Source organism: Acinonyx jubatus, chromosome E2 (assembly GCF_027475565.1).
Source record: "Acinonyx jubatus isolate Ajub_Pintada_27869175 chromosome E2, VMU_Ajub_asm_v1.0, whole genome shotgun sequence".
NCBI classification, from domain to species: Eukaryota; Metazoa; Chordata; class Mammalia; order Carnivora; family Felidae; genus Acinonyx; species Acinonyx jubatus.
Window position 1 is genome coordinate 18,777,251 of NC_069396.1, and position 22,492 is coordinate 18,799,742.

At 44.7% G+C, this 22,492-nt stretch overlaps 2 protein-coding genes across 2 annotated transcripts in view; one reads left to right on the plus strand and one right to left on the minus strand.

Annotated features, from left to right (window-relative positions):
- The first annotated feature begins 469 nt into the window (after positions 1-469).
- Positions 470-4,217, plus strand: TPPP3 (tubulin polymerization promoting protein family member 3). The gene is made up of 4 exons (XM_015068484.3): positions 470-646; positions 3,090-3,283; positions 3,399-3,552; positions 3,672-4,217. Exons 2-4 carry the CDS (start codon positions 3,096-3,098, stop codon positions 3,858-3,860), a joined length of 531 nt encoding a protein of 176 aa, XP_014923970.1. The 5' UTR covers positions 470-646; positions 3,090-3,095; the 3' UTR covers positions 3,861-4,217.
- A 3,921-nt stretch (positions 4,218-8,138) lies between these two features.
- The window catches only part of LRRC36 (leucine rich repeat containing 36), a 50,047-nt gene continuing 35,693 nt past the window's right edge, over positions 8,139-22,492 (minus strand). The window contains exons 9-14 of the mRNA XM_015068449.3: positions 21,558-21,847; positions 16,692-16,857; positions 15,393-15,538; positions 14,492-14,615; positions 11,011-11,125; positions 8,139-8,477 (exon numbers count right to left, since the gene is read on the minus strand). Of these exons, the coding sequence (XP_014923935.1) occupies positions 8,252-8,477; positions 11,011-11,125; positions 14,492-14,615; positions 15,393-15,538; positions 16,692-16,857; positions 21,558-21,847 (1,067 nt within the window). The 3' untranslated portion in view covers positions 8,139-8,251. The remainder of the gene's footprint in view (positions 8,478-11,010; positions 11,126-14,491; positions 14,616-15,392; positions 15,539-16,691; positions 16,858-21,557; positions 21,848-22,492) is intronic.

Below are 22,492 nucleotides of genomic sequence, written 5' to 3' on the forward strand. Positions count from 1 at the left end.
CTGGGATGCCACACGTTATTGGGAGAGCTGTGGCCTTGAGCCAGCTCTAGAACCCACTGCCATTGAGAGGAAGGGCTTTCTCGCTCCTCTGCCAGCCCTCTGCCCCCCCCCTCCCCCCCCCCCCCCCCCCTTCACTCTGGCTCCCGCTCCTGTTCCCAAACGGCCTTCGGTTGCCGCTCTGGGAATCTTCATCTTCCCTATGGAGGTGGGGGCCTGCCTTGAACTTTGGGCAAAGCCCCAGATGAGGCTCTTTTCCCATTAGGGGTTCATCCGAGGACGTCCAGAGCTGCGGAGGGCTGGTCTCCAACGGGCGTGAAGGCCGTGGAGCTGCCCTGCGAGCTGCGGGGCTGATGATATCGCAGCAGCTCCGCCCCCGCTGAGCGCAGAGGGGGAGGGGTCCGGTGGGTGGGGCTAGCGTGACCTTGGTCATTCTCCCGCCGAGACAGCCCTGGGGGTGGGACTCGCCGTCTCTATGGAGACCGAGAAACAGGGGATAATACGGCGGAACCGCCCAGGCTGCAGTCCCTCCCTGGAGCCGGCAGGGAGCAGAGCTGCGGAGCCGCCTTGGTCTCCCGCGTCCGTCGGTCCATTCTTGCGTCCTTCTGTCCATCGAACGAGCACAGTAGGAGCAGCCACGAGGTAGAAGGTAAGAGACTACAGCGCCGACCACTCTAATCAGTATCCTGCACAATAAGGAAGAGGGTGGGGTGGGAGCGCCCTGGAAGGGGTCCCAACCCCAGATGGTACCGAACTGAGGACACCAGCTGAGCGGCCCTGCCCTGGGCCCCAAGCGTTCCTCCCCCACCTCCTTGCCCTGCTGATTGATGACTCCAGCTGTCCCAGTGGGAGTCCGCGGGTGGCCCCAGTTCTTGGGTGTGGCCGCTCCATCCTTGGCCTGCAGACTCCTGGGACTATGGCCTGCGACCTGGCTCCACCTAATCAGTACCAAGAATCCCTTCTTCCCATAACAGGAGTGAGCACTGGATGCAGGATCCTGTCAGTCAGTCTGGGACAAGCATCTGTGCCCCAAAACCTCCCCGAGACTTTACAGTTGGGTGGCGTCTCTGGATCTGTAGTGGGAGGTTGGAGTGTAGAGAGAGGGAAGAGGAGTGCTGTGTGAACCTGGGATTGTGGGTCCATAGAGTCGCGACAATGTGGGGACAGCGGGGACCCCTAGGCCCAGAAATTGCAACTTAGGGATAGTGAGGATGGTCACTGGGAGAGGGCTTTCATTGTTAAGGCCAGTGGTAAATGGAAGGGGGTGTAGTTCTGTAGGGGCCCAGGCTATGGTAACTGGAGGCCTTAGGATAGATAAAAGGCAGAGGTAGAAGCTGTTTGCTGAGGACATGACTTAGGGTGTGTTCAGGAGGCTGCAGTGGAGGTTTGGAGTGTGTTCGGGGAGTCTCAACATGGGGTCTCTCAGTGTAATACCTGGGAGTCTGGAAATGCAAGTCTGTGGGTTTGGACACTGAGGGGTTTCAGGGCAGGGTTGAGCATGAGGCCAGAAGGCTTGTGCGTGTAAGGATGTGGTCAGAGGCTACAAGTGTACAGAGAGGGGGTGAGTTGTGAAGCTCTGTTTAGGGGGCTCAGTAAGGGCTGTGGGTATGTGGATAACGAGCCTTAGTCCCAGGGCTGGGGTGTGTGTGTGGACGGGGGTAGCTGCAGTGGAGGTCTGAAGGTGTGGTCAAGGAGGCCTCAGTACTGGGCTGTGTCACACGTCATAGCTGCAGTGCAGGGCTGTAGGTGTGGGCAAGGGGCTGCAGAGAGGCTGTGGGGGGTGTAGGAGGGACACTTTATTGCAGGGCTAAGAGTATTATTGGCAGGTTTCTGTACGGGGCTGTTAGTATATGTGTGGCCGTGGGTGCTGAGGAAATGGTCCGGGCCCTCAGTCCCGAGACTGGTTAAGGGTCTGGTGGGGGGAATAAGGCTGAGAATGTGGAGAGCCAGGGCTACATGCATTCAGCTATGGGAATGTGGACTGGTGTGACAGTGCTCAGGGTGTGGCCAGGGGCTTCCATGGAAGACTGAAGGTGTAGACACTGGGGAAGTGTGCTTCACTGTAGGGCATAGGTGTGAGGATTACAGGACCAAGGCCATACCTGTAGTTGCCAACATGCCTCTGGGGGTTGATAACTCTACAACCCCTACCCAGTCTAGTCTCCTAATCACCTGCTCCTCTTAAACTCTACAGACTGGGAGGTTACAACCCCAAATGAATGGCAAGGGACCAGGAGGCCACGGTTGTGCCCCAGGCACTGGGAGTGCTGCTGTGCCCCACCCGTGGGCCCGTTCCCTAGCCCAGCCCAGCCCAGCAACACTGGGAGCTTCTCCCTGAGCCGCCCTGACACCATCCTGCCCTTAGCAACATTCTCCAAGCAGTACTACCCTCCCTTAGCAACTGTCTCCAGGCTTCACAAACTGTGGCCAGGCCAGCCCCAAACTCCCGCTCCCCTCGTGTTTTTGTTTAACAGCAAATAGTAACAAGGTCCTGGCTGGGCTAGCTGCACCCCTGCCTAGGGCATGCACCCCTGCCCATGATCTGGCTCCCTTCTCAGCATGGACTGGGTCTTTCTGGGTCCTCATGACTCTGACAGAGACCCTGTCCTTACTAAATACCTGCCCAACCAGCAGCCTGGCCTGGCCCTGACCTAGCTTGGCATGGAACTCCCAGGGAGGGGTGCCTGCTCTGCCACCCTCACTTCCACCCAAGCAGGCCTTGTGCCAGGGTCAGACAAAGCCATGGCCCCAGCTGTTGCCCTCACAGTCTTTCTGGACAGTGCCACTCTGTCCCCAGCCTGGTGTGGGCATCATGATTTCACCTTCTGAACTCCACTCTAAGCCAGGGCTGGCATTAAGTGACAGGACCTTTCAGGGCTTCTCCTTGGGACTCTGAGGCCCAGGGACACACTGAGTGCTGGCCCCTCTCCCCAGGCAACTCCGTCTCCAACTCTGAGGGTATGTGGCATAAGTGCCCCATAACTCAGACCTTGGTAGGTTTTGAGGTAGAGGCAGTGATGTTCTCTGCCTTGGGGAGAGGAGGGGCAGCTTGGCTGGGAGGTGACTGAGGTGGGTCCCCCCCCCGCCTACAGGGTAGCATGGCAGCAAGCACAGATGTGGCTGGGCTGGAGGAAAGCTTCCGCAAGTTTGCCATCCATGGTGACCCCAAGGCCAGTGGGCAAGAGATGAATGGCAAGAACTGGGCCAAGCTGTGCAAGGACTGCAAGGTGGCTGATGGAAAGGCCGTGACAGGGACCGATGTCGACATCGTCTTCTCCAAAGTCAAGTGAGACCCAGGCAGTCCTTGCTTCTAATGTTCCCAGAAGGTGGGGAACTGGGAGGCTGGAACCAGGGAAGACGTGGAGAAGGGGGAAAACTCATGGTGTCCACATACCTTGCAGAGGAAAGTCTGCTCGGGTTATCAACTATGAGGAGTTCAAGAAGGCTCTAGAAGAGCTGGCAATGAAGCGATTCAAGGGGAAGAGTAAGGAGGAAGCCTTCGATGCCATCTGCCAGCTGGTGGCAGGCAAGGAACCAGCCAATGTGGGCGTCACCGTAAGTACCCTGCTGGTCTCGGGTGGCCACTGAGGGGGATATGGGGAATCACAGCTGGGGGTGGCGGTCTGGGCTTCCCAATGCCAGGTGCCCTTGGAGGAACAATTCTGTCCAAACAGAAAGCAAAGACAGGAGGTGCTGTGGAACGGCTGACTGACACCAGCAAGTACACAGGCTCCCACAAGGAGCGCTTCGACGAGAGCGGCAAGGGCAAGGGCATTGCTGGGCGTCAGGACATCCTGGATGACAGTGGCTATGTGAGTGCCTACAAGAACGCAGGCACCTATGATGCAAAGGTGAAGAAGTAAGGCCTGGGAAGGCCCACAGCATGGCTGCCCCCAGCAGAGGCTCAGGCCTGGGCCTAAAGGGCACATGGAGCGAGAGAGCCCTGTCCCTTCCCTGCTGGACCTCCACCCAGTGCTTCCTGCCCAGCCCCAAGGGCCAGCCCACCAGACCTCTGACCCAGACTGCTCTGCATCCCCTTCCCCTTCCCTCCCTGACTTCTGGCTGTCTGGGGAGGGTCTGTGCCTGTAGCCTCACTGCCCCAACCTAGCCCTGGGCATGGCTAACCCCTTGCGTGCTTGCCTCATATTTAAGCTGCTGCTCTGGCCAAGTGCCTAATTCTTACCCAGACCTCAATAAAGATACCTTTTGTACCAATATAACCTGGTCAGGTATATGGTAATGGGGATAATGACATTCACACCCTGCTGACCTCTCAGTGTTACCACCCGCTTGCAGATTACACTCTGCTGATCTTTCCACTGGCAGCCCTACCCAGAAGACACATACCAGGTCCCTTCCATTAGCACAAAGCCAAATTACCTGAGGATGCTTCTTAGGGAAATATAAGGCCTTTCACCTCAGCCCTGACCCACAATCCTAACATCATATCTTGCTCTCCTGCAATTAGGGCTCAGTCTTGGCCTCTCTAGGAGAGAGGAATGAGACAGCAGACTAGGCCTGGCCAAGGTGCTGGGCAGGGTCCAGTGCCAGGCCTCAAGTCTAAGCCTGCTGACAGGTCCTCAACTTGATGGGGCTACCAAGGTAAGTCATTTCTGGGGTCCAGCTCAGAATACCAGATAATGCAGGAGCAGCAAGAACCTTCAAGAGTGGATAGTCCAACTCCATAATTTTATAGCTGAGGAAACTGAGGCCCAGAGAGTGAGGGGAATTTTGCAGAACAGAGCCAAGAACCATGCCTCTTGCCTCCCAGGCCAGGCTCTTTCTAACACAGCAGTCCCCAACAGTGATTTCCAAAAATGGGGTTCCATGGCCAGTGATAGAGCCTGGCATCCAACACCAACCTTTGGCATGTGAGCAGGGTGTCCAACAGTGAAGGGGCTTCTTGCTGATTCCCTCCCATCTGTTCAACATCCCATGATGTGAGGAGGGAGAGAAATCTCTGGTCCTTGAGGACTCCTGGAAGTTTCCAGATCAACATTTTTTCTTCTGTGAGGCCCTGGTTGTTAGGCCATAGCTATTCCCAACCCCAAGGCTTTGGGGCCAACTCTCCTTCTTTCCTGCTGACAAGCAGACTGGATGGGACTTAGGGCCTGCCCAGGAGTGGGCAGCTCCCAAGGGTTCTAGAAAAGGCTTAACAAATACTCACAAATACCTTTTTTTTCTGATCCAGATAAGGTGGCAAAGCAGTACAAGGGTTCATTCCCTCATCCCACAGGCTGTTCTGGGATGTCCCTGCCCCAGGCAGAGTCCCTTGAGTGGGGTTGGAGAGGAATAGTATGGTTTGGGGTAGGAACACTGCAGAGACAAGGTGGGAATTAGAAAGTGGAGGTCAGCACCTGGCCACAGCAGAGCCTTGCCTAACAGCTGACAGCTGTGGGCTCCTCCTGACTCAGTTGACTATGTTGCTTTGCATTGCCCAGGGAAGAGTTTCAGAGAGCTTTACTTCTCCCACCAGCAAACAGTAACAGGAATGATTCCTCCAGCCCTGTAGAATTTGCTGAATTGTGAACTTAAGTGAGCACAGTAAGAGTGAAATCCAAATCCTTCTGGCCTTCATTTACTAAAATATCCTCATAGTGAAAAAGAATTTAACTGTATTGCAATTTGATCCAGGTTATTAAGCTCAGGTGAGAATACTATCCAATGTATAGGGGAGCAGCAGCTCAGCTGCTGGCAATGTGGCTTAGAGCAGCCCAGAGAGAGAACAGGCTGAGCCCAGAAACTCCACCCACTCCATGTTGAGCTCACTTAGCCCCACAGGGCAACAACTCTATGCCCCTTTCTTTGACACCACCAATTCTTGCCCCTGCCTTCTAGACCAAGGGCCACATAGGGAAATTAAGAAACAGCTGACTTTCCCAGAAGTAGCCAGCAACCCTAGAGAGGGGCAGGGCCAGCCACTTTCAGTGACAATAGAAAATAGGGTAGAAGGTGACTGACTCAGTTTGCTCCTCCTTAGAGGTACCCTGAATAGGTTCTGGGTCTGGCATTATTAGACATTCATAGGGCAAGAAAGGGAGAGCTGGAGTTGGAGGGAAAATTCATTATTTTTCCCTCAATGGTTTAGCCCAGTAAGTTGGCCTGTGTACTGTGCTGGGACGCTGAAATATGACAACTCAGGGCTATAGGGCTACTGGCTGAGGCTACCCTACCTGGGTAAGGCTTAGACTTGTTGGAGGCCTTTCAACAGAGCCAAGACAGGCCTAGAAAAGTAGGAAAGTGGGTTGTTTTACTATTTCCACAGAGTATGAGCTCACTTTAGGTTCTACAAAGACATGCAACTCAAAGAAACTTAGGGCTCCTCTCTACATTCTCCTTTTGGGAACCCCCATAAAATTCAGAGGCCTGTGGATTTTATTTATAACTCAGAAGTGTGTGAACTTGGTTGTGATCTTCATGTCTCATTACTGTGGCAATAGCTTGCCTTCCCTGAAGAGTACCTGGGTCAGAGGAGCAAATAAGTGTGTAATCTTCCCACCTGTCTCTCTCTCTGACATGACCCTGGAGATGAAGAGAAGCACAACATGGAGTTAGGCTGACAGTCCTTCGCCCTTTACATGCTCCAGCAACATTAGCTAGCTATCTGGGTGACCCTGAAGCAGAATCACTTTCATTATCTTTACCATTGATTAAAAAATTTTTAAAAATATTTACTTTTGAGAGAGAGTGTGTGAGCAAGGGAGGGGCAGAGAGAGAGGGAGACACAGAATCTGAAGCAGGCTCCAGGCTCTAAGTTGGAGCTGTCAGCACAGAGCCTGATGCAGGACTCGAACCCATGAACCGCAAGATCATGACCTGAGCTGAAGTCAGACACTTAACTGACTGAGCCACCCAGGCACCCCTACCACTGATTTTTAAATGCCCGACTAAACAGGATTAAAAGAAACATTGTGTCTCAGGTCTGAAAGGCAAGGTACTCATGTGTAAAGTGAGCCCAGAGCTAACATTCGGAAGCTTTATCTCTGGTCTGGATCACACCAGTCTTCTCTTTTATCTCTAACTCTTCGTTGGTCCTCCCCTACTCCACATGGTCCTCAATCCATTCCTCTTATAGAGAAAGTTTCTCAAACACAAATGTCACTCCTTTGCTTTCCTAATCTAAAATCTTCAAGGAGTCATGCAGCCTAGCTCCTACTCATCATAAATTAAATTTAATTTATTAAATTATTAATTTTTAAATAAAATTTTTTAAAAAGATCATTTCTTTAAGAGGACATTTCTTGACACTACACCTCCCAGACTATGACAGCTCCCCTATTTAATATATTCTCCCAGCACATTTCCTCCCACATCTTCCCTGCCCTACAATCCCTCTAGGGGCTCCAGACTCTTTTACTCTGCATTCTTGGCCTGGGGGACTCTGCCTACCCCCTCTGTTACCATGGTACTCATTCTTCAAGCTTCCACTCAAACAACAAGTCCTCACTGATGCCTTCTCCAATTCCCCAGAGTGGGAATTCCTTCCTCTGCCTCCCCTCCTCTCTCTCTAGGGCATTTTTGGGCATGTGTGTATGTATGTATGTATGTATTTAAATATTTTTTAATGTTTGTTTTGAGAGAGAGCGCGAGCGGGGAAGGGGTAGAGAGAGAGGGGGACAGAGGATTCGAAGTGGGCTCTGTGCTGACAGCAGAGAGCCAGATGCAGGGCTCGAACTCTCAACCTGTGAGATCATGACCTGAGTTGAAATTGAGAGTCAGACACTTAATTGAGCCACTCAGGCACCCCTGGGCTTGAATTTAGACCTGTTTCATACCAATACCAATCTTTGAGCTTCATCACATGAGTTTTGCTCATCTCCTCAACTAAACTGTTGGTTGCGAGAGAGAGAGCAAACAGAGGAGAGGCAGAGAAAGAGAATCCCAAGCAGGCTCTGCACTATCAGCATGGAGGCTGATGTGGGGCTTGAACTCACGAGCTGTGAGATCATGACCTGAGCTGAAACCACGAGCCAGATGCTTAACCAACTGAGCCACCCAGGCACAGGTGCCAAGACATTTTTAACCAAATGTTTCTATGTGATATGATGCCTAGGATTAAGTGCCAACTATTTCTGAGGGCAGGAAGAAAGACTTGATGGGAGGAGATAAAAAGAGAAATAAAAAGGACCAATACAATGTAATCAGAATAAGATTTTCTCTTAATTTTTTGGGTAAATACTACCATACTAGTGGCAATGACACTAGTGACACCCCCCTGGGGCTGAGAGGGAAGCCACAGAGAAGGTGTTTAGCGCTAGCTCCATAAACTAGGCTCTGGAACAGAGTCTGAAACACTCTGTATTAGATACTGACCCGTGTCATGTGCCACTGGTGAGGAGGAAGACAGCGTCCTTTTCCCAAAGGGTGACGATCTCCCCAAATGATGACTCTTCTCAGGAGGCAGGAGTGCTTTCCCAGAATAACCTTTTTGCTCTTTATTCAGCTGCTGCAGCAGATACTCATTAGTTACCACCAGGGATCTGAGGCACGGGTGGGGAGGCGGGGAAAGACAGTCATGAAATCGTAAAAACAAAGTAGATGCCATTCAGACCTGAGATGTTTACTAAAGACAAATATAAAATGAAGTAACATCTTTAAATAGAAAGAACTGACCGATTTATGAGTGGGTTATTTTAGAGGCAGGCTGACAGTTTCTTTCTTCATTACAGTTCTGTTTGATTATGTTCCAGACTGACTGTAGCAATAACATAGTTCACATTTTATATAGTGATTGTTCTATCCTTTCTAAAGCACTTTCATGATGAGGTAAGTAGAAGCACTGGAAGATTGGCACCTGACCAGGCCTCCAATTTCTATCCCCAGATCTTAACTTCTACTTCTTCTAATCTATCCTGCGTTTGCAGGATATTAATTAACTAATGGTGTTAGTCATGACTGTATTCTTGAGCTCTGTATTACTATGTAATATTAAAAGCTATCAGAGACTAGCCAAAAAAAAAAAAAAATGCATGCACAATGCTATTCATTGCAACACTGTTTATAATAGCAAAAATACTATCAATCTAAATGTCTGTCAATAGAGGACTAATTAAATAAATGCAGAGTGGAGTCCTAGTCCTATGCAGTTATAAAAATGAATGAGAACTAACTCTATACACTACTGTGAACTGATTTCTAAGATAAAAGTTAAAACAACACTATGCCTAATTTTTATATTTGTCTGAATTTATCTTATTTTGTAGATTTGACTTTGGAACCGTGTAAATGTTTTACATAATTATAAAACAAGATTGCGGTGCCTGGGTGCTTTAGTCGGTTAAGAGTCTGACTTCGGCTCAGGTCATGATCTCATAGTTTGTGAGTTTGAGCCCTGTGTCGGACTCGGTGCTAACAGCTCAGAGTCTGGAACCTGCTTCGGATTCTGTCTTCCTCTCTCTCTGTCCCTCCCCTGCCCATGCTCTGTCTCTTTCTGTCTCTCAAAAATAAATAAATGTTAAAAAAAAATAAAACAAGATTAAATAAAAATAATTTGAAAATTGCTTATGAATCAAAAGCAAAATGAAACAAATTAAAGCTATATATTGAATTGATGGTTTAACAACATGCAGAATTATTTCTTTCAAAAATATTTTAATGTTTATTTATTTTATTTTAAAACTTTTTAAAAATCTTTATTCACTTTTGAGAGACAGAGAGAGACAGAGCATGAGCAGGAGAGGGGCAGAGAGAGAGGGAGACACAGAATCTGAAGCAGGCTCCAGGCTCCAAGCTGTCAGCACAGAGCCTGACACGGGGCTCAAACCCACAAACCGTGAGATCGTGACCTGAGCCGAAGTCAGACGCTCAACTGACTGAGCCACCCAGGAGCCCCTTAATATTTATTTTTGAGAGAGAGAGAGCGAGAGACAGAGCGTGAACGGGGAGGGGCAGAGAGAAAGGGAGACACAGAATCTGAAACAGGCTCCAGGCTCTGAGCTGTCAGCACAGAGCCTGACGCGGGGCTCTAACTCACAAACCATGAGATCATGACCTGAGCCGAAGTCGTACTTAATGGACTGATCCACCCAGGTGTCCTCCACAGAAGATTTACTTTAAGATATAGCAATTTGTACATCACTTTGAGATATACCCTATTGTTCTCAAAATGTGATCCCCAAATCAACAACAACAGCATCACCTGGAAACTTATTAGAATGTAAATTCTCTGTCCCCAACCCAGACCTGCTGAATCAGAAACTCTGGGGGTAGGGACCCAGGAATCTGCATTTCAACAAGTTTTTCAGGTGATTCTAATACCCCAGTTTGAGAAGGATGATTTGATTCTACTTCCTCTACCTTTGTATGTATTGAAATAACTATAACGGAAAGTTAAAAAAAGCCATCTAGAATGGGTCTGGGTCTAATCCTCTGAATATGAAGCTATCCTAATTCACTAGCTACTCAGGAAGTGAAGTTTGGGGACAAAGGTTTGGGGATGGAGTTCTTATATTTAAACTTCATTGAAAGTCATAGTGAAGGTGTTCTGCAAATGAAAATGTCAAGAACTTCTGTAAATGTACCAAAAGACTTGAGGCCTCTTCTGATTTGTCTAGCTGGCATGCTGAGGGTACTGTTCTTTGAAGAGGCTGATACTGTTGAGCAGCTCTGAAGAGAACACATATATTGGACATTCAACCACTCTTCCTAAGTGCTTGATGTCTCTTCTGAGAGCATTAGGAGGCAGGCATTTTCCAGAAGAGACAGATGGCTGGTTTTAGGGGCACATAGTGACCAAGGAAAGCTAGCTGACTCAAACCTGGGCCCTATTGGATCCAGTGAGAAACTACTTATTATTGAGGTGTTGTGACCTACTAAAGCCAGCAAAGATCTTTAGTCTCTTGTGTGTCCTGGAATACAGGAAGTTTACACACAGATACGTCTAGATACATGAGATTACACACAGAATGAAGTTAATTTGAAAAGTATATAGGTATTACTTATCAAATAAGACAAAACAGTTAAAGGAAAGTAAATATTGGCTTCTAGAAGTGAGCTAGATAGACCTTCTCCTACCTTTGACTTTCATGGAGAAGGGCCACTGTCTCCTCCAGCTTTTTCAGCTGGGCAAGTTCCTGGTTGAGGCAAGCCACCTGCATGGTCAGCTGTTGGTTTTTGCGCAGAAGATCATCTGCAAAGGGTACAGGAGCCAGATGTGAACAAGATTCCAAGCCACTATCTTTGAGCAGAGCTTAAGCAATCAGGTGGACATCTTAAAGAATTAGGGGCCCCAATTCTGCACGCACCTCCACACTCCATTCACTATTCCCTCCCTTAGAGACAGCAGATACAGTGGTTGGAGTATCCAACCTGAATTAAAATTCAACCATTTAATATTGCATGTTAGTTTATTTTTCTTTTCTTTTCTTTTTAATGTTTATTTATTTTTGAGACAGAGAGAGACAGAGCATGAACGGGGGAAGGTCAGAGAGAGAGGGAGACACAGAATCTGAAACGGGCTCCAGGCTCTGAGCTGTCAGCACAGAGCCCAACGCGGGGCTCAAACTCACAGACCGTGAGATCATGACCTGAGCTGAAGTCAGACGCTTAACCGACTGAGCCACCCAGGCACCCCATGTTAGTTTATTTTTCTGAGTTTCACTAGAGCAATAACCCTACCCCACCACTGTTGTGAGGATCCAATCCTCACTTAGCATAGTTAACACATATTAGGTATCTCTGTATTCTCCATTTTAGTTTGTGAATGCATGTATATCCTTCACTCTCTATAGTATATGTGAAAACATCTAGAACTGTGTCAGGCATATAGTGCTTACAGGCACTGAGCACTTACAGAAACTGAATTTGTAGTCAAGACATTCATACCTAGGTCCCCAACTATGTTACCACTGCCTGCAAAAATGAAGTAGATGGGGTACCTGGGTGGCTTAGTCGGTTAAGCATCCAACTTCGGCTCAGGTCATGATCTCTCAGTTCATGAGTTTGAGCCCCCCATCGAGCTCTGTGCTAACAGCTCAGAGCCCAGAGCCTGCTTCAGATTCTGTGTCTCCCTCTCTCTGTCCCTCCCCCACTCGCACTCTGTCTTTCAAAAAAAACATTAAAAAAAAAAAGGGTTTTGGGTTTTTTTTAATGAAGTAGGTAAAAGCGCAGGAACTCTGGTCCTAAGGAAGTCAGTCTTCTAGAACAGTACTTCTTAAATATTAATATACTTACACCTGGGGATCTTGTTAAAAACAGATTCTGATTCAGTAGGTCTGAGATGAAGTCCAATATTCTACATGTCTAAGCTCCCAGGTGAAGCTAATATTTCTGATCTATGACTCACCCTTTGAGTGGCAACGTTCCAGAAGGTGGAAAATAGGGCTGCAATAGCTTTATTTATCACCAGTAAGGTAAAATACAGTACTGGGTCTCATGGGTGATTGAAAGTAGGTATCTAGTGAGCATCTGTTTATTTTCAGAACAGGTAAGTGGAGAAATCTCAATTATTCAGGCTTGAGAGAATCAGACAGTGATGAGTTTCAATTCTAGAAATTCTGTGCAGACTTCCATATCAAGTTCCTCATATAAATCCAAATGCCCATAATGTTTGCTTAGGGGTGCTGAGCTAGAGGTTTAATGTCAAGGGTAGACTTTATCTAAGATACTGGCCTGGGCCACCTGGGTGGCTCAGTAGCTTAAGCATCTGACTTTGGCTCAGGTCATGATCTCATGGTTTGTGAGCTCGAGCCCCACTCAGGGCTCTGCACTCTCTCTCCCTCTCTCTGCACCTCATGGTATTCTCTCTCTCTCTACCCACCCCCTCAAAAAATATTTAAAAAATAAAATTATGGTCTAAACTATGCTAATAATAAAGTAGTACAAATCAAGATGTCAGTGAGATATTAATTTTCCCTTATCACAATGGAAAAAAAAGAAAAAAATACACAAAAAAACCCCGAGTGTGGGCAAGGATGGAGTGAAAATGGCATGTAAATACACTCACTGCTGATGTGAAATAACCTTGCTTGGGAGTGATTTGATAATATGCAACAAAAACCTCAAAAATGTCCACATATTTTGACCTACTAATTCTACTTCTAGGAATGTCTCCTAGGAAAACAGTGTGAAATTTATGTACATAAACAGCTGCACTATTTATCATAGCATGAATATTAAGACTCTCAGCTCCATCAGAAGGGAAGAGACAATTTCAGAGAAGCATTTCCACTCAGGTCTTCATTCAAGCATTTCATTTCAAGTCTTCTGAATGTTTGGAAATTCTTTAGAATTATTTATGTGATATTATATGAAATGCCTTTGCTATTAAATTAAAAATATTAGGATGTAAAAATCAGATTGGTAATTGCCTAGCGTAGAGTAGGGGAAACTCACTGCACAAGGGTCTCAGGGAACTTTCTGGAGAAACAGAAATATTCTATATTTTGATTGGGATGAAATTAAAAGAGTGTATGTATTTGTCAAAACTCATCAAACTTAAAATGTGTGCATTTTATTGCATGTAATTTAGTTTTTAAAACATCAAGTCACTGCGGTGCCTGGGTGGCTCAGTTGGTTAAGCAACCAACTCTGGAATTTGGCTCAGGTCATGATCTCACAGTTTGTGAGTTTAAGCCGTGCATCAGGTTCTTCACTGACAGTGCTGAGCCTGCTTGGGATTCTCTCTCTCCCTCTCTCTGCTCCTCCCCCACCCTCTCCAAGTAAATAAACTAAAAAAAAATCAAGTCACAAATTTTATTTATCTTTTTCAAGATTTTATTTTTAAGTAATCTCTACACCCAACGTGGGGCTCAAACTCACAACCCCAATATCAAGAGTACCATATTCTACCAACTGAGCCAGCCAGCTGCCCCTCACAAAATTTAATTTTAAGTTGAAAAAATATATGTATATGGGTATGGTGAAAGAAAATATATGAAAAATAAAAGTGGCAGTTATTTCAGGATAATGGGGTTATATTTTTCTTATATTTTTCAGTCTTTCTATAAAGAACATGATCTTTTTTTTTTTTTTTTTTTAAGTAAATCTCTATACCCAGTGTGGGGCTGGAACGCACAACCCCAAGATCAAGATGGCATGCTCTACTGACTGAGCCAGGCAGGTGTTCATAGAACATGATCTTCTTCTATAATCAGAAAGTGTCAATATCAAAAATGATAGGGGCGCCTGGGTGGCTCAGTCGGTTAAACGGCCGACTTCGGCTCAGGTCATGATCTCGTGGTCTGTGAGTTCGAGCCCCGGGTTGGGCTCTGCGCTGACAGCTCAGAGCCTGGAGCCTGTTCCAGATTCTGTATCTCCCTCTCTCTGACCCTCCCCCGTTCATGCTCTGTCTCTCTCTGTCTCAAAAATAAATAAACGTTAAAAAAAAATAATAACATCTGCACTTGCTTTACACTGACAGCTTCATAAGGTAACTCAAGCCACTTGCATTACAGCTCTCTGAGGCAAGATGATTGGTTCCATGTGACCTCTAGATGATGAAGCTAATTAAATGGGTCATCTATAAACACACCATATGTTGCTTTCCTGAACTCACCATAAGTGTGGGGCTGGTGCCCACTCACAATCGAGGTGGCAGCACCTTCCTCCAACTGCTGGATTTTTTCTGACAAAATGAGGTTTTCCTCTAGCACTCTGACCAGTTTTTGCTTCAAACTTTCCTTTAGATCAGAAAACAAAATACAAGTACATTAAGAATCTGAAATTCTGAGGAGTGCTTTTAGAAGACTAAAAGACACTTTTCTCTGTTTAGTGATGAACTGAATGGAGGTCAGCATATCTCTTTCTCGTTAGAATTTTAATTCACTGGTAAACATGAGCACTACTTGGAGTTGCAATCTTTCCTGTAAGTTATCCACTACTCTTACAGAACAAGGGCTTCTTTTGACCAGTGGCCAGCATTCTGAGTCACTTATCTAAAGTTTCTAGAAACTCAATTTGGTATGTGAAAATTCTCTGATGTTAAGAAAAGCGGGGGAAAGCCTAAGGATATAAGTCCCTTCTTCATTTCCCAAAGTCAACAGCCTGATGCTCTAGGAAGGGCTCCCGGTTCAGGACTCTCTGTTCCATCAGAAGGGAGGAAAGACAATCCCCCAAGACATCTATCTTCCCTCATTAGAATTAAACCATAATCTTCCAAAGTATGAACCTAAGTATTTTCATTCTAGGGTCATTTTTCCCCCTTTTTCCAAGTCTTTCTTTAGAATTTTTGGAATAGGGCTAGGAGTAGGGAGTTATCCCTGCAGAACTTCCAAGTTGTCCCTATGCTAGCAAAAAGTTTTGTGTTCCTGATTTTCCCAGACTGACTTCTCTGTATTTTGGTTCAGGAACATCTAGGTCCATGGTGATGACCTTTATGGCACAAAGCTGCTCTAGTCTTGTTGCTCTGTTCTTTTCTAGTAAAGGAAGAGTAGGAAAGGAAGATGAGTGAGGCATACCATGTCATTAGGGACCACCTGCCCGGCCTCCTTCAGTTCCATCTCTCTGCTGTGGAAGGTTTTTGATGTGTCTTCAGGATGCGAGTGACACCACTGCTGGGAAGGAGCAGGGACTACCAAAGTCAGAAGTAAATCTCGGGCAGGACCTGCCAAAAATTCAGGTTGGGCACACGGGCCAATCTTAAAAACTGAAGCATAGAATTCCTAATCAATAACTACCAGCTCTGTAGGACAAACACAATCTAATATTTCCTTTTGACAAGAATTTAGGGGTGCCTGGGTGGCTCAGTCGGTTAAACGTCCGACTCTTGATTTTGGCTCAGGTCATGATCTCATGGTTCATGGGACTGAGCCCCGCATCAGGCTCTGTGCTGACAGCATGGAGCCTGCTTGGGATTCTCTCCCCCACCCCCAGCCCTCCCCTGATTGTGCTCTCTCTCAAAATGAATAAACTTGAAAAAATTAAAAAATATAATTTAGTAAGTGGCTGTAAGAGGTGTTTCATAATGGATAAGAAATTCTATCCCATGTCCTCTGTGGAGAAACAATAGTAGACCCTCATGAGTAGACCCTCAATACCCTATGCTATTCTCTAGTCAATGATGAGTGGCTCCTGAGGATAATTTCCTACAAAATGAGAGCAAAGAGCCAATGTGGGAAAGAAAGTAACTTTTTTCCTATATGTCCCTTTAGACATTTAAATTAGAAAAATTAAGCCCAAACAACTTTAAAGTTTCTACTTTTTCCTAAATGTTTACCACCAACAAAAGCTCCTTGAACTCTTCTTCCATTAAGCAACAAATAAACACTTGGGGCAACATTTGCAGAATGACTTTTTCCCCCAAGTTCCTAAAAAAGAAGCCCTGGAAAGAGTCCAAGTCATTTACTCATTCAAATTTTTCAAATCATAACATTTCAACAGGCATCTCAGAATTCTGATGATCAAACCCAATTTTTGTTGTATTCACTGTCCCAAGGATCATAAAATCCTTTTGTAATCATTAACACTACCATGCTGTTTTATATCTTGTTGCTCTACATATTACCCAGAGATTACCAAAAAAGTCACAGAAGGGACAAAACAATTAGTACGTAAGGGAAGAGTGTTGATAAAACCAACAGGGAAGATTATGAGAAAAAATACAGATTTGTCAATTACCATGCCACTGAGAAATTTTAGTAAGGGCTCATGAGAACATTTTTCCTTGCAACTTAAGGGGGCTTGGTGGCTTTTATAGAAACATAGAGAGGAACCAAGGTCTGAGTCCTTCTCCAGAAGCTGAAAATGCATTCACTTACCAAGAAACTTCTTGTTAAGGAGGAGGGAGCCAGAGCCATTCCAGTGCTTATCCACAAGCTCCAAGAGCTGTCTGAGGACAGTGGCCACATGGGAAGTTCTGGCAGAAATCAGGGGACTGTGGTTCCCTGGCAAACCATGCAAACTGCCCAGGTCACTAGAGAGAGGCTCAAGAAAAAAAAGAACACACACACACACAACCATTTGTCATTCTTACACAATAAGGGAAGTAAGAATCTGGAATATTTAAAGTGTTAACATTTAAAAAAAGAAAAAAGGAGCCCCTGGGTGGTTCATTCGTTAAGCGTTTGACTTCAGCTCAGGTCATAATCTCACAGTTTGTGAGTTCAAGCCCCGCTTTGGGCTCTGTGTTGATAGCTCAGAGCCTGGAGCCTGCTTCAGATTCTGTGTCTCCCTCTCTCTCTGCCCCTCCCCCACTTGTGTGCATGTGCACTCTCTCAAAAAATAAACAAACATTAAAAAAATTTTTTTAAAAGAAAAGAGATGGGTTCATCTTGGTTTGGATTTGAATAGAATATTATTTATGTCCAAGGTAAGTATGGTAGTATATTCAAGGATAATTTAAAAGATAATGGTATATTCAATCATAGTTTTCTGTAGAGAGTTTTAGAAGAAAACTTAAGTTTTGACACCTACATCTATGACTCAATATATTACAGTATGTAATATAAAAAGATGAAACTTGCAAAACATTGCAAAAAATTCTTTAATTCATTTTTTAGAGAGACAGAGAAAGTGTGAGTGGGGGAGAGGCAGAGGGAGGGAGAGAGAGAAAATCTCAAGCAGGCTCTGCACTGTCAGTTCAGAGCCCAATATGAGGTCAAATTCATGAAACCATGAGATCATGACCTAAGCCAAAACAGAGTCAGATGCTTAACTGACTAAGCCACCCAGGAGCCCCACAAAACATTTTTAAAAGTTATTACATACCATAAAATGGGTATTTTTAAAATTGTAACTCATAAGCTTATATTTAGTACGTTAATATATGATAAACTTAAATGTTCTGTAACATTTTAAATGTTATATGTTAAATGTTATTGTTGGACCCAGTACTTAAGATAAATGTTTAAATGTTTATTTATTTTGAGAGAGAGAGAGTTCATGCCCACACATAGCGATGGGGGAGGGGCAGAGGGAGAGAGAGAGAGAATCTTAAGCAGCCTCCATGCCCAGCACAGAGCCCAACTGGGGGCTCGACCCCACAAACCCTGAGATCATGACCTGAGGAGTAATCAAGAGTCAGACACTTAACTGACTGAGCCAGATGCCCCAAACATAATTTTATTTAGTACGACTCTTATCTAGAAAGATGGCTAGATCTGCCCAGTAAAATTCACAATTATTTTTTTATTCATTCAGATATTTATATTTTTATATTCAAGTTTATTTTTATTTATTTTGAGAGAGCACGCACGTGCAAGTTGGGGAGAGGCAGAGAACAAGGGAGACAGAATTCCAAGCAGGCTTTGCACTGTCAGCACAGAGCCTGATGTGGGGCTTGAACTCACAAACCGTGAGATAATGACCTGAGTCTAAATCAAGAGTCAGATGCTCAACCAACTGAGCCACCCAGGCGCCCCTCTACCAATCTTTTTTGTATGGTCTCATGGATTTCAAGAAAGCCGAAAACAGCCAAGTTATTTCTCAATCATTGGCTCTTCTGATACAAAAAACTATAGATGATAATTAGCTAATGCTGTCATATCTGACAACTATGAAGCAGAATATATTAATGACCTGAGTCACACACATGGCCTATGGTTAATAGGGAAAGGCCTTACAAATGGGATAAACATTTATTCAACAGATCTGTACTGAGCACTGACCATGTGCACTGAGAGTTCTGTATAAGGACTGTGAACATATGAAGAGGTAAAGGATGAGGAACTTTAAGAAGTTAACCTGGTTGGGGAGAAAAGTCATAGAAAGTCTAGTTACCCCACAAGGGCACTTTAGAGGAACTTGTCAAAAAGAATATTTACTAACATTGGTTTTTTATGTGTTGGTAATTTTGTGAGTGTATCATGGAAAAATTTGGAAACTTATATATGACTTTACGCATTTTCTTTGATTTATCACAATGTGGTGAGAGTTGGGGATAAATTTTATGAACGTTAGAATAATTTTGTTACTTTTTATGAGTCTTTTAATTTTTTAACTTTTTTTTTTAAGTTTATTTATGGGGCACCTGGGGGGCTCAGTTGGTTAAGCATCTGACTTCAGCTCAGGTCACGATCTCACGGTTCGTGAGTTCAAGCCCCGCACATCAGGCTCTGTGTTAACAGTTCAGAGCCTAGAGCCTGCTTCAGATTCTGTGTCTCCCTCTCTGACCTTCCCCCACTTGCATTCTGTCTCTTTCTCTCTCTCTAAAAATAAATAAACATCAAAACAACTTTTTAAAGTTTATTTATTTTGAGAGAGAGAGAGAGGCGCAGAGAGGGAGGGAGAGACAGAATCCGAAGCAGACTCTGTGCTGTCAATGCAGAGCTGGACATGGAGTTTGAACTCACAAATCATGAGATTATGACCTAAGCTGATACCAAGAGTTGGATGCTTAGCCAATTGAGCCACTCAGATGTCCCTAAATCTTTTAATTTTCAACAAATTGTGCCTGTTTTTTTAAATGTATTCAAAAAAAATTTTTTTAAATGTTTATTTAGTTTTGAGAGAGAGAGACACAGAGTGTGAGAGGGGGAGGGATAGAGAGAGGAGGAGACACAGAATCCGAAGCAGGCTCTGAGCTGATAGCACAGAGCCCGACGCAGGGTTTGAACCACGAACTGTGAGATCATGACCTGAGCTGAAGTCAGATGGTTAGCAGTCTGCACCACCCAGATGCCCCACCTCATGGCTTTTTTTAAAATTAATTTTTATATTTGGCCTATGATTCCAAAGTCAGTTGTTCAAAATTTCTAAACACAAATTCATGTTCGGTTTAATTTGTGTATCATGCAATTATTTTCTTAACTTTGTAAATGTTCTTTTAAGCAATTTTCTGACTAATGCCTTTCTAGAAAGTGAGGTGTATTTGTTAAAATATTTATATTCAAGCAGCTCTTTCATAGCTTTCCATATAAAGAAAAATAGTATTGGGGCGCCTGAGTGGCTCAGTTGGTTGAGCATCTGACTCTTGATTTCGGCTTAGGTCACAATCTCATGGTTTGTGAATTCAGGCTCCACATTGGGCTGTGTGCTGACACCACGAAGCCTGCTTGGGAGTCTCTTCTCCCTCTCTCTCTGTCCCTCCCCCGCCCTCTCTCTCTCAAAATAAACTTTATTAAAAAAATAGTATCTAAAAGGAAAAGAGAAATGAAAATTTTTAAGATGGTCCAGGAAAATGTATTGAGGTTTTAATTCCTCTTTTAAACCTGTAACTTGAAATAGAGGTTAAAAAAAAATGTCTTAGATGGTGCTCCTGGGTGGCTCAGTTGGTTAAATGTCTGACTTCAGCTCAGGTCATGACCTTACAGTTTGTGAGTTTGAGCCCCACGTGGGGCTCTGTGCTGACAGCTCAGATCCTGGAGCCTGCTTTGGATTCTGTGTCTCCCTTTCTCTCTGCCCCTCCCCCATTCATGCTCTGTCTCTATCTCTCAAAAATAAATAAAAACATTAAAGAAATTCCTAGAATATGTGTTATTAACATAGCATCCCAAATATCCTAAGTGTTGCTGAACCTTCACCCTAAAAACGTTAACACAGTGCTCTTGCCTGGAAAAATAGGCATCAGTGGCTGAAAATGGGAAAAAAGGGACCAAAAAGCCAAGAAAGTACCACAAGACTGCCCCCTTTAGTGCATAAAAATTATAACGACCTCCAAAAAATCTGAAAACTGAATAGTATTTAGAGTAAAAAAAACCCAATAACTAAACCAAAACAAAACCTTGTAAACCCATGCCAATGTGCAAAAAAATGTCCAAAAATTGCAAAATATGTAGTAGCTGGTTTTTGTTTTGTTTTGGGTTTTTTTTTGTTTTTTTTTTTTTTTTACTAAATCCTCTGCTTCCTTACAGGGTAGTAAATGATTGAATGACAAATGGTTCATATGACAAAACATCATGGGTTCAAGGGAAGACAGGGCTCTGAAAGCGTGGTTCCTTTAAAGAGAAGAAGGCTTTATGATGGAACTAGGACCTGAAGAAAAATTAATATTCAAACAGATGAGAATGGAAGGCATTCTTCATGGAGGGATGTCAGCAAAAGCAGTGACAAAACTTAATAAGAACTGAATAGCAATTAAGTTCTATTGTACAATACTATTGTACTATATGTTGGAATGGTTCTTGGTTTATTGTTCATTCTCTGAACCACTCTCAGCTAAAAATCCTTTGGATAATCTAATTCATCTTCTGCTTGCTCCTACTTTGGAAAAAAATTGGAATAATTTTAATTTCTAGACAGAAAAGCAGTGCATTCACAATAAAGGTCTCTAGCAAGTTAGTCACGTGTGGTCAGAGCAAATGTGTAAGCATGGTAAGATTATAAATATCAATGCTACAGAGCTCACTCTTCAGCCAATCCAGAACCCCTAGCAACTTCTGCATTCCCTGCTATGGTAAACTGTCTGCTACTTCTTATTATCAAAGTATGTCCCTACAATATTTATGCTCTGGAAGTAGATTAGGGAATGTCTCACTGTGATGGAAATGAGAAAATGCAGAAGGGGAATGACTTTCCCAAGGGCAGAAGAATGATAGGCTTTGGCCTGGCAGTATTAACCACTGGCCTCCAAAAATCCCTTTGAATTTGTAGTACCCTTGGTCAGAATCACTGCCACCCCCAACAGAACGCCACTGTGGTCTTGGATCTGACGTGTTTCTTGTACAAGCAAACAAACCAATACTTGCCTCGCTGCCGGTAGCATCTTGGAAACCAATCTTTGGATTCAAGGTGGCAAGGAGATTGTCCTTCCGTTTGAATCCTCTCCTTGATGGGCTTAATGACCCCTTGGTCAAACTCTCTCTGTTTTCTGAGGTCACAGTAGGCAATAGCAGTGTCCGTAGAGAGTCTCCCAGGGTGGAGTTGTTTGGGAAAGAACCATGTGCTGGTGTTACATCACCGAGACTGGTAGATAATTGTTGCTCTACGTTGACCAGCAAAGCAGGGTCACTGTTGAAATGGGTTGTGGCATACAGATCTGTGAAGGAAACAGCCTGGGAGATGACCCTGCCTTTTAACATTCTCATGTCTCACTTACAACCTTACCCCGCCTGGAGTCCAATGGTCATAACATCTTCCTATGATACACCCTCAACTCTCTGGATCCTTTCTGTTCCAACCCTCTATCTGACAAAACCCACCTCTGGCTAAATCCAACTGTCCACATACTCTAAGCCTACATGAGGGCAGTAGGCAGTGGCTGGAGAACAACATGCATCTCTTCTCACTGTCTTCACTTTAAGTTGATGATCACTGTCTTGACTGAGCCCTCTACTGCCCAGCTATCCTAATACACTACTCTAGTCAATTTCCTGTTCTATTCTCTGAAATGACTATTTTACACCTCTCTTCCCCTCAAACTTTCAACACCTTCTCCTCCTTCCTCATTCTTAGATTCTGACCTCTTTATTTTGCCGAGAAAAACAAGCAATCAAAGAAAACATCTACATGATCCCACCACTAAATCTACCAACTCATCTATATTTGTATTTATAAATTCTCTGCCTTCCTTTCATAATAAAAATTAAACTATCTGTGCTTCTATCCAAGCCCAACCTCTCTACTGGTGGAGTGGATTCTATCTTCATGACTACCTAAGGATTTTTTTCCATGTAATTGTCCC

What these genes read in the sequence shown, in the direction of transcription:
- TPPP3 (XM_015068484.3), top strand. Translation starts at nt 3,096, where the DNA reads ATGGCAGCAAGCACAGATGTGGCTGGGCTGGAGGAAAGCTTCCGCAAG. An exon ending in ATCGTCTTCTCCAAAGTCAA is followed by an intron (nt 3,284 to 3,398) that starts GTGAGACCCAGG and finishes CATACCTTGCAG; the next exon opens with AGGAAAGTCTGCTCGGGTTA. An exon ending in CAGCCAATGTGGGCGTCACC is followed by an intron (nt 3,553 to 3,671) that starts GTAAGTACCCTG and finishes CTGTCCAAACAG; the next exon opens with AAAGCAAAGACAGGAGGTGC.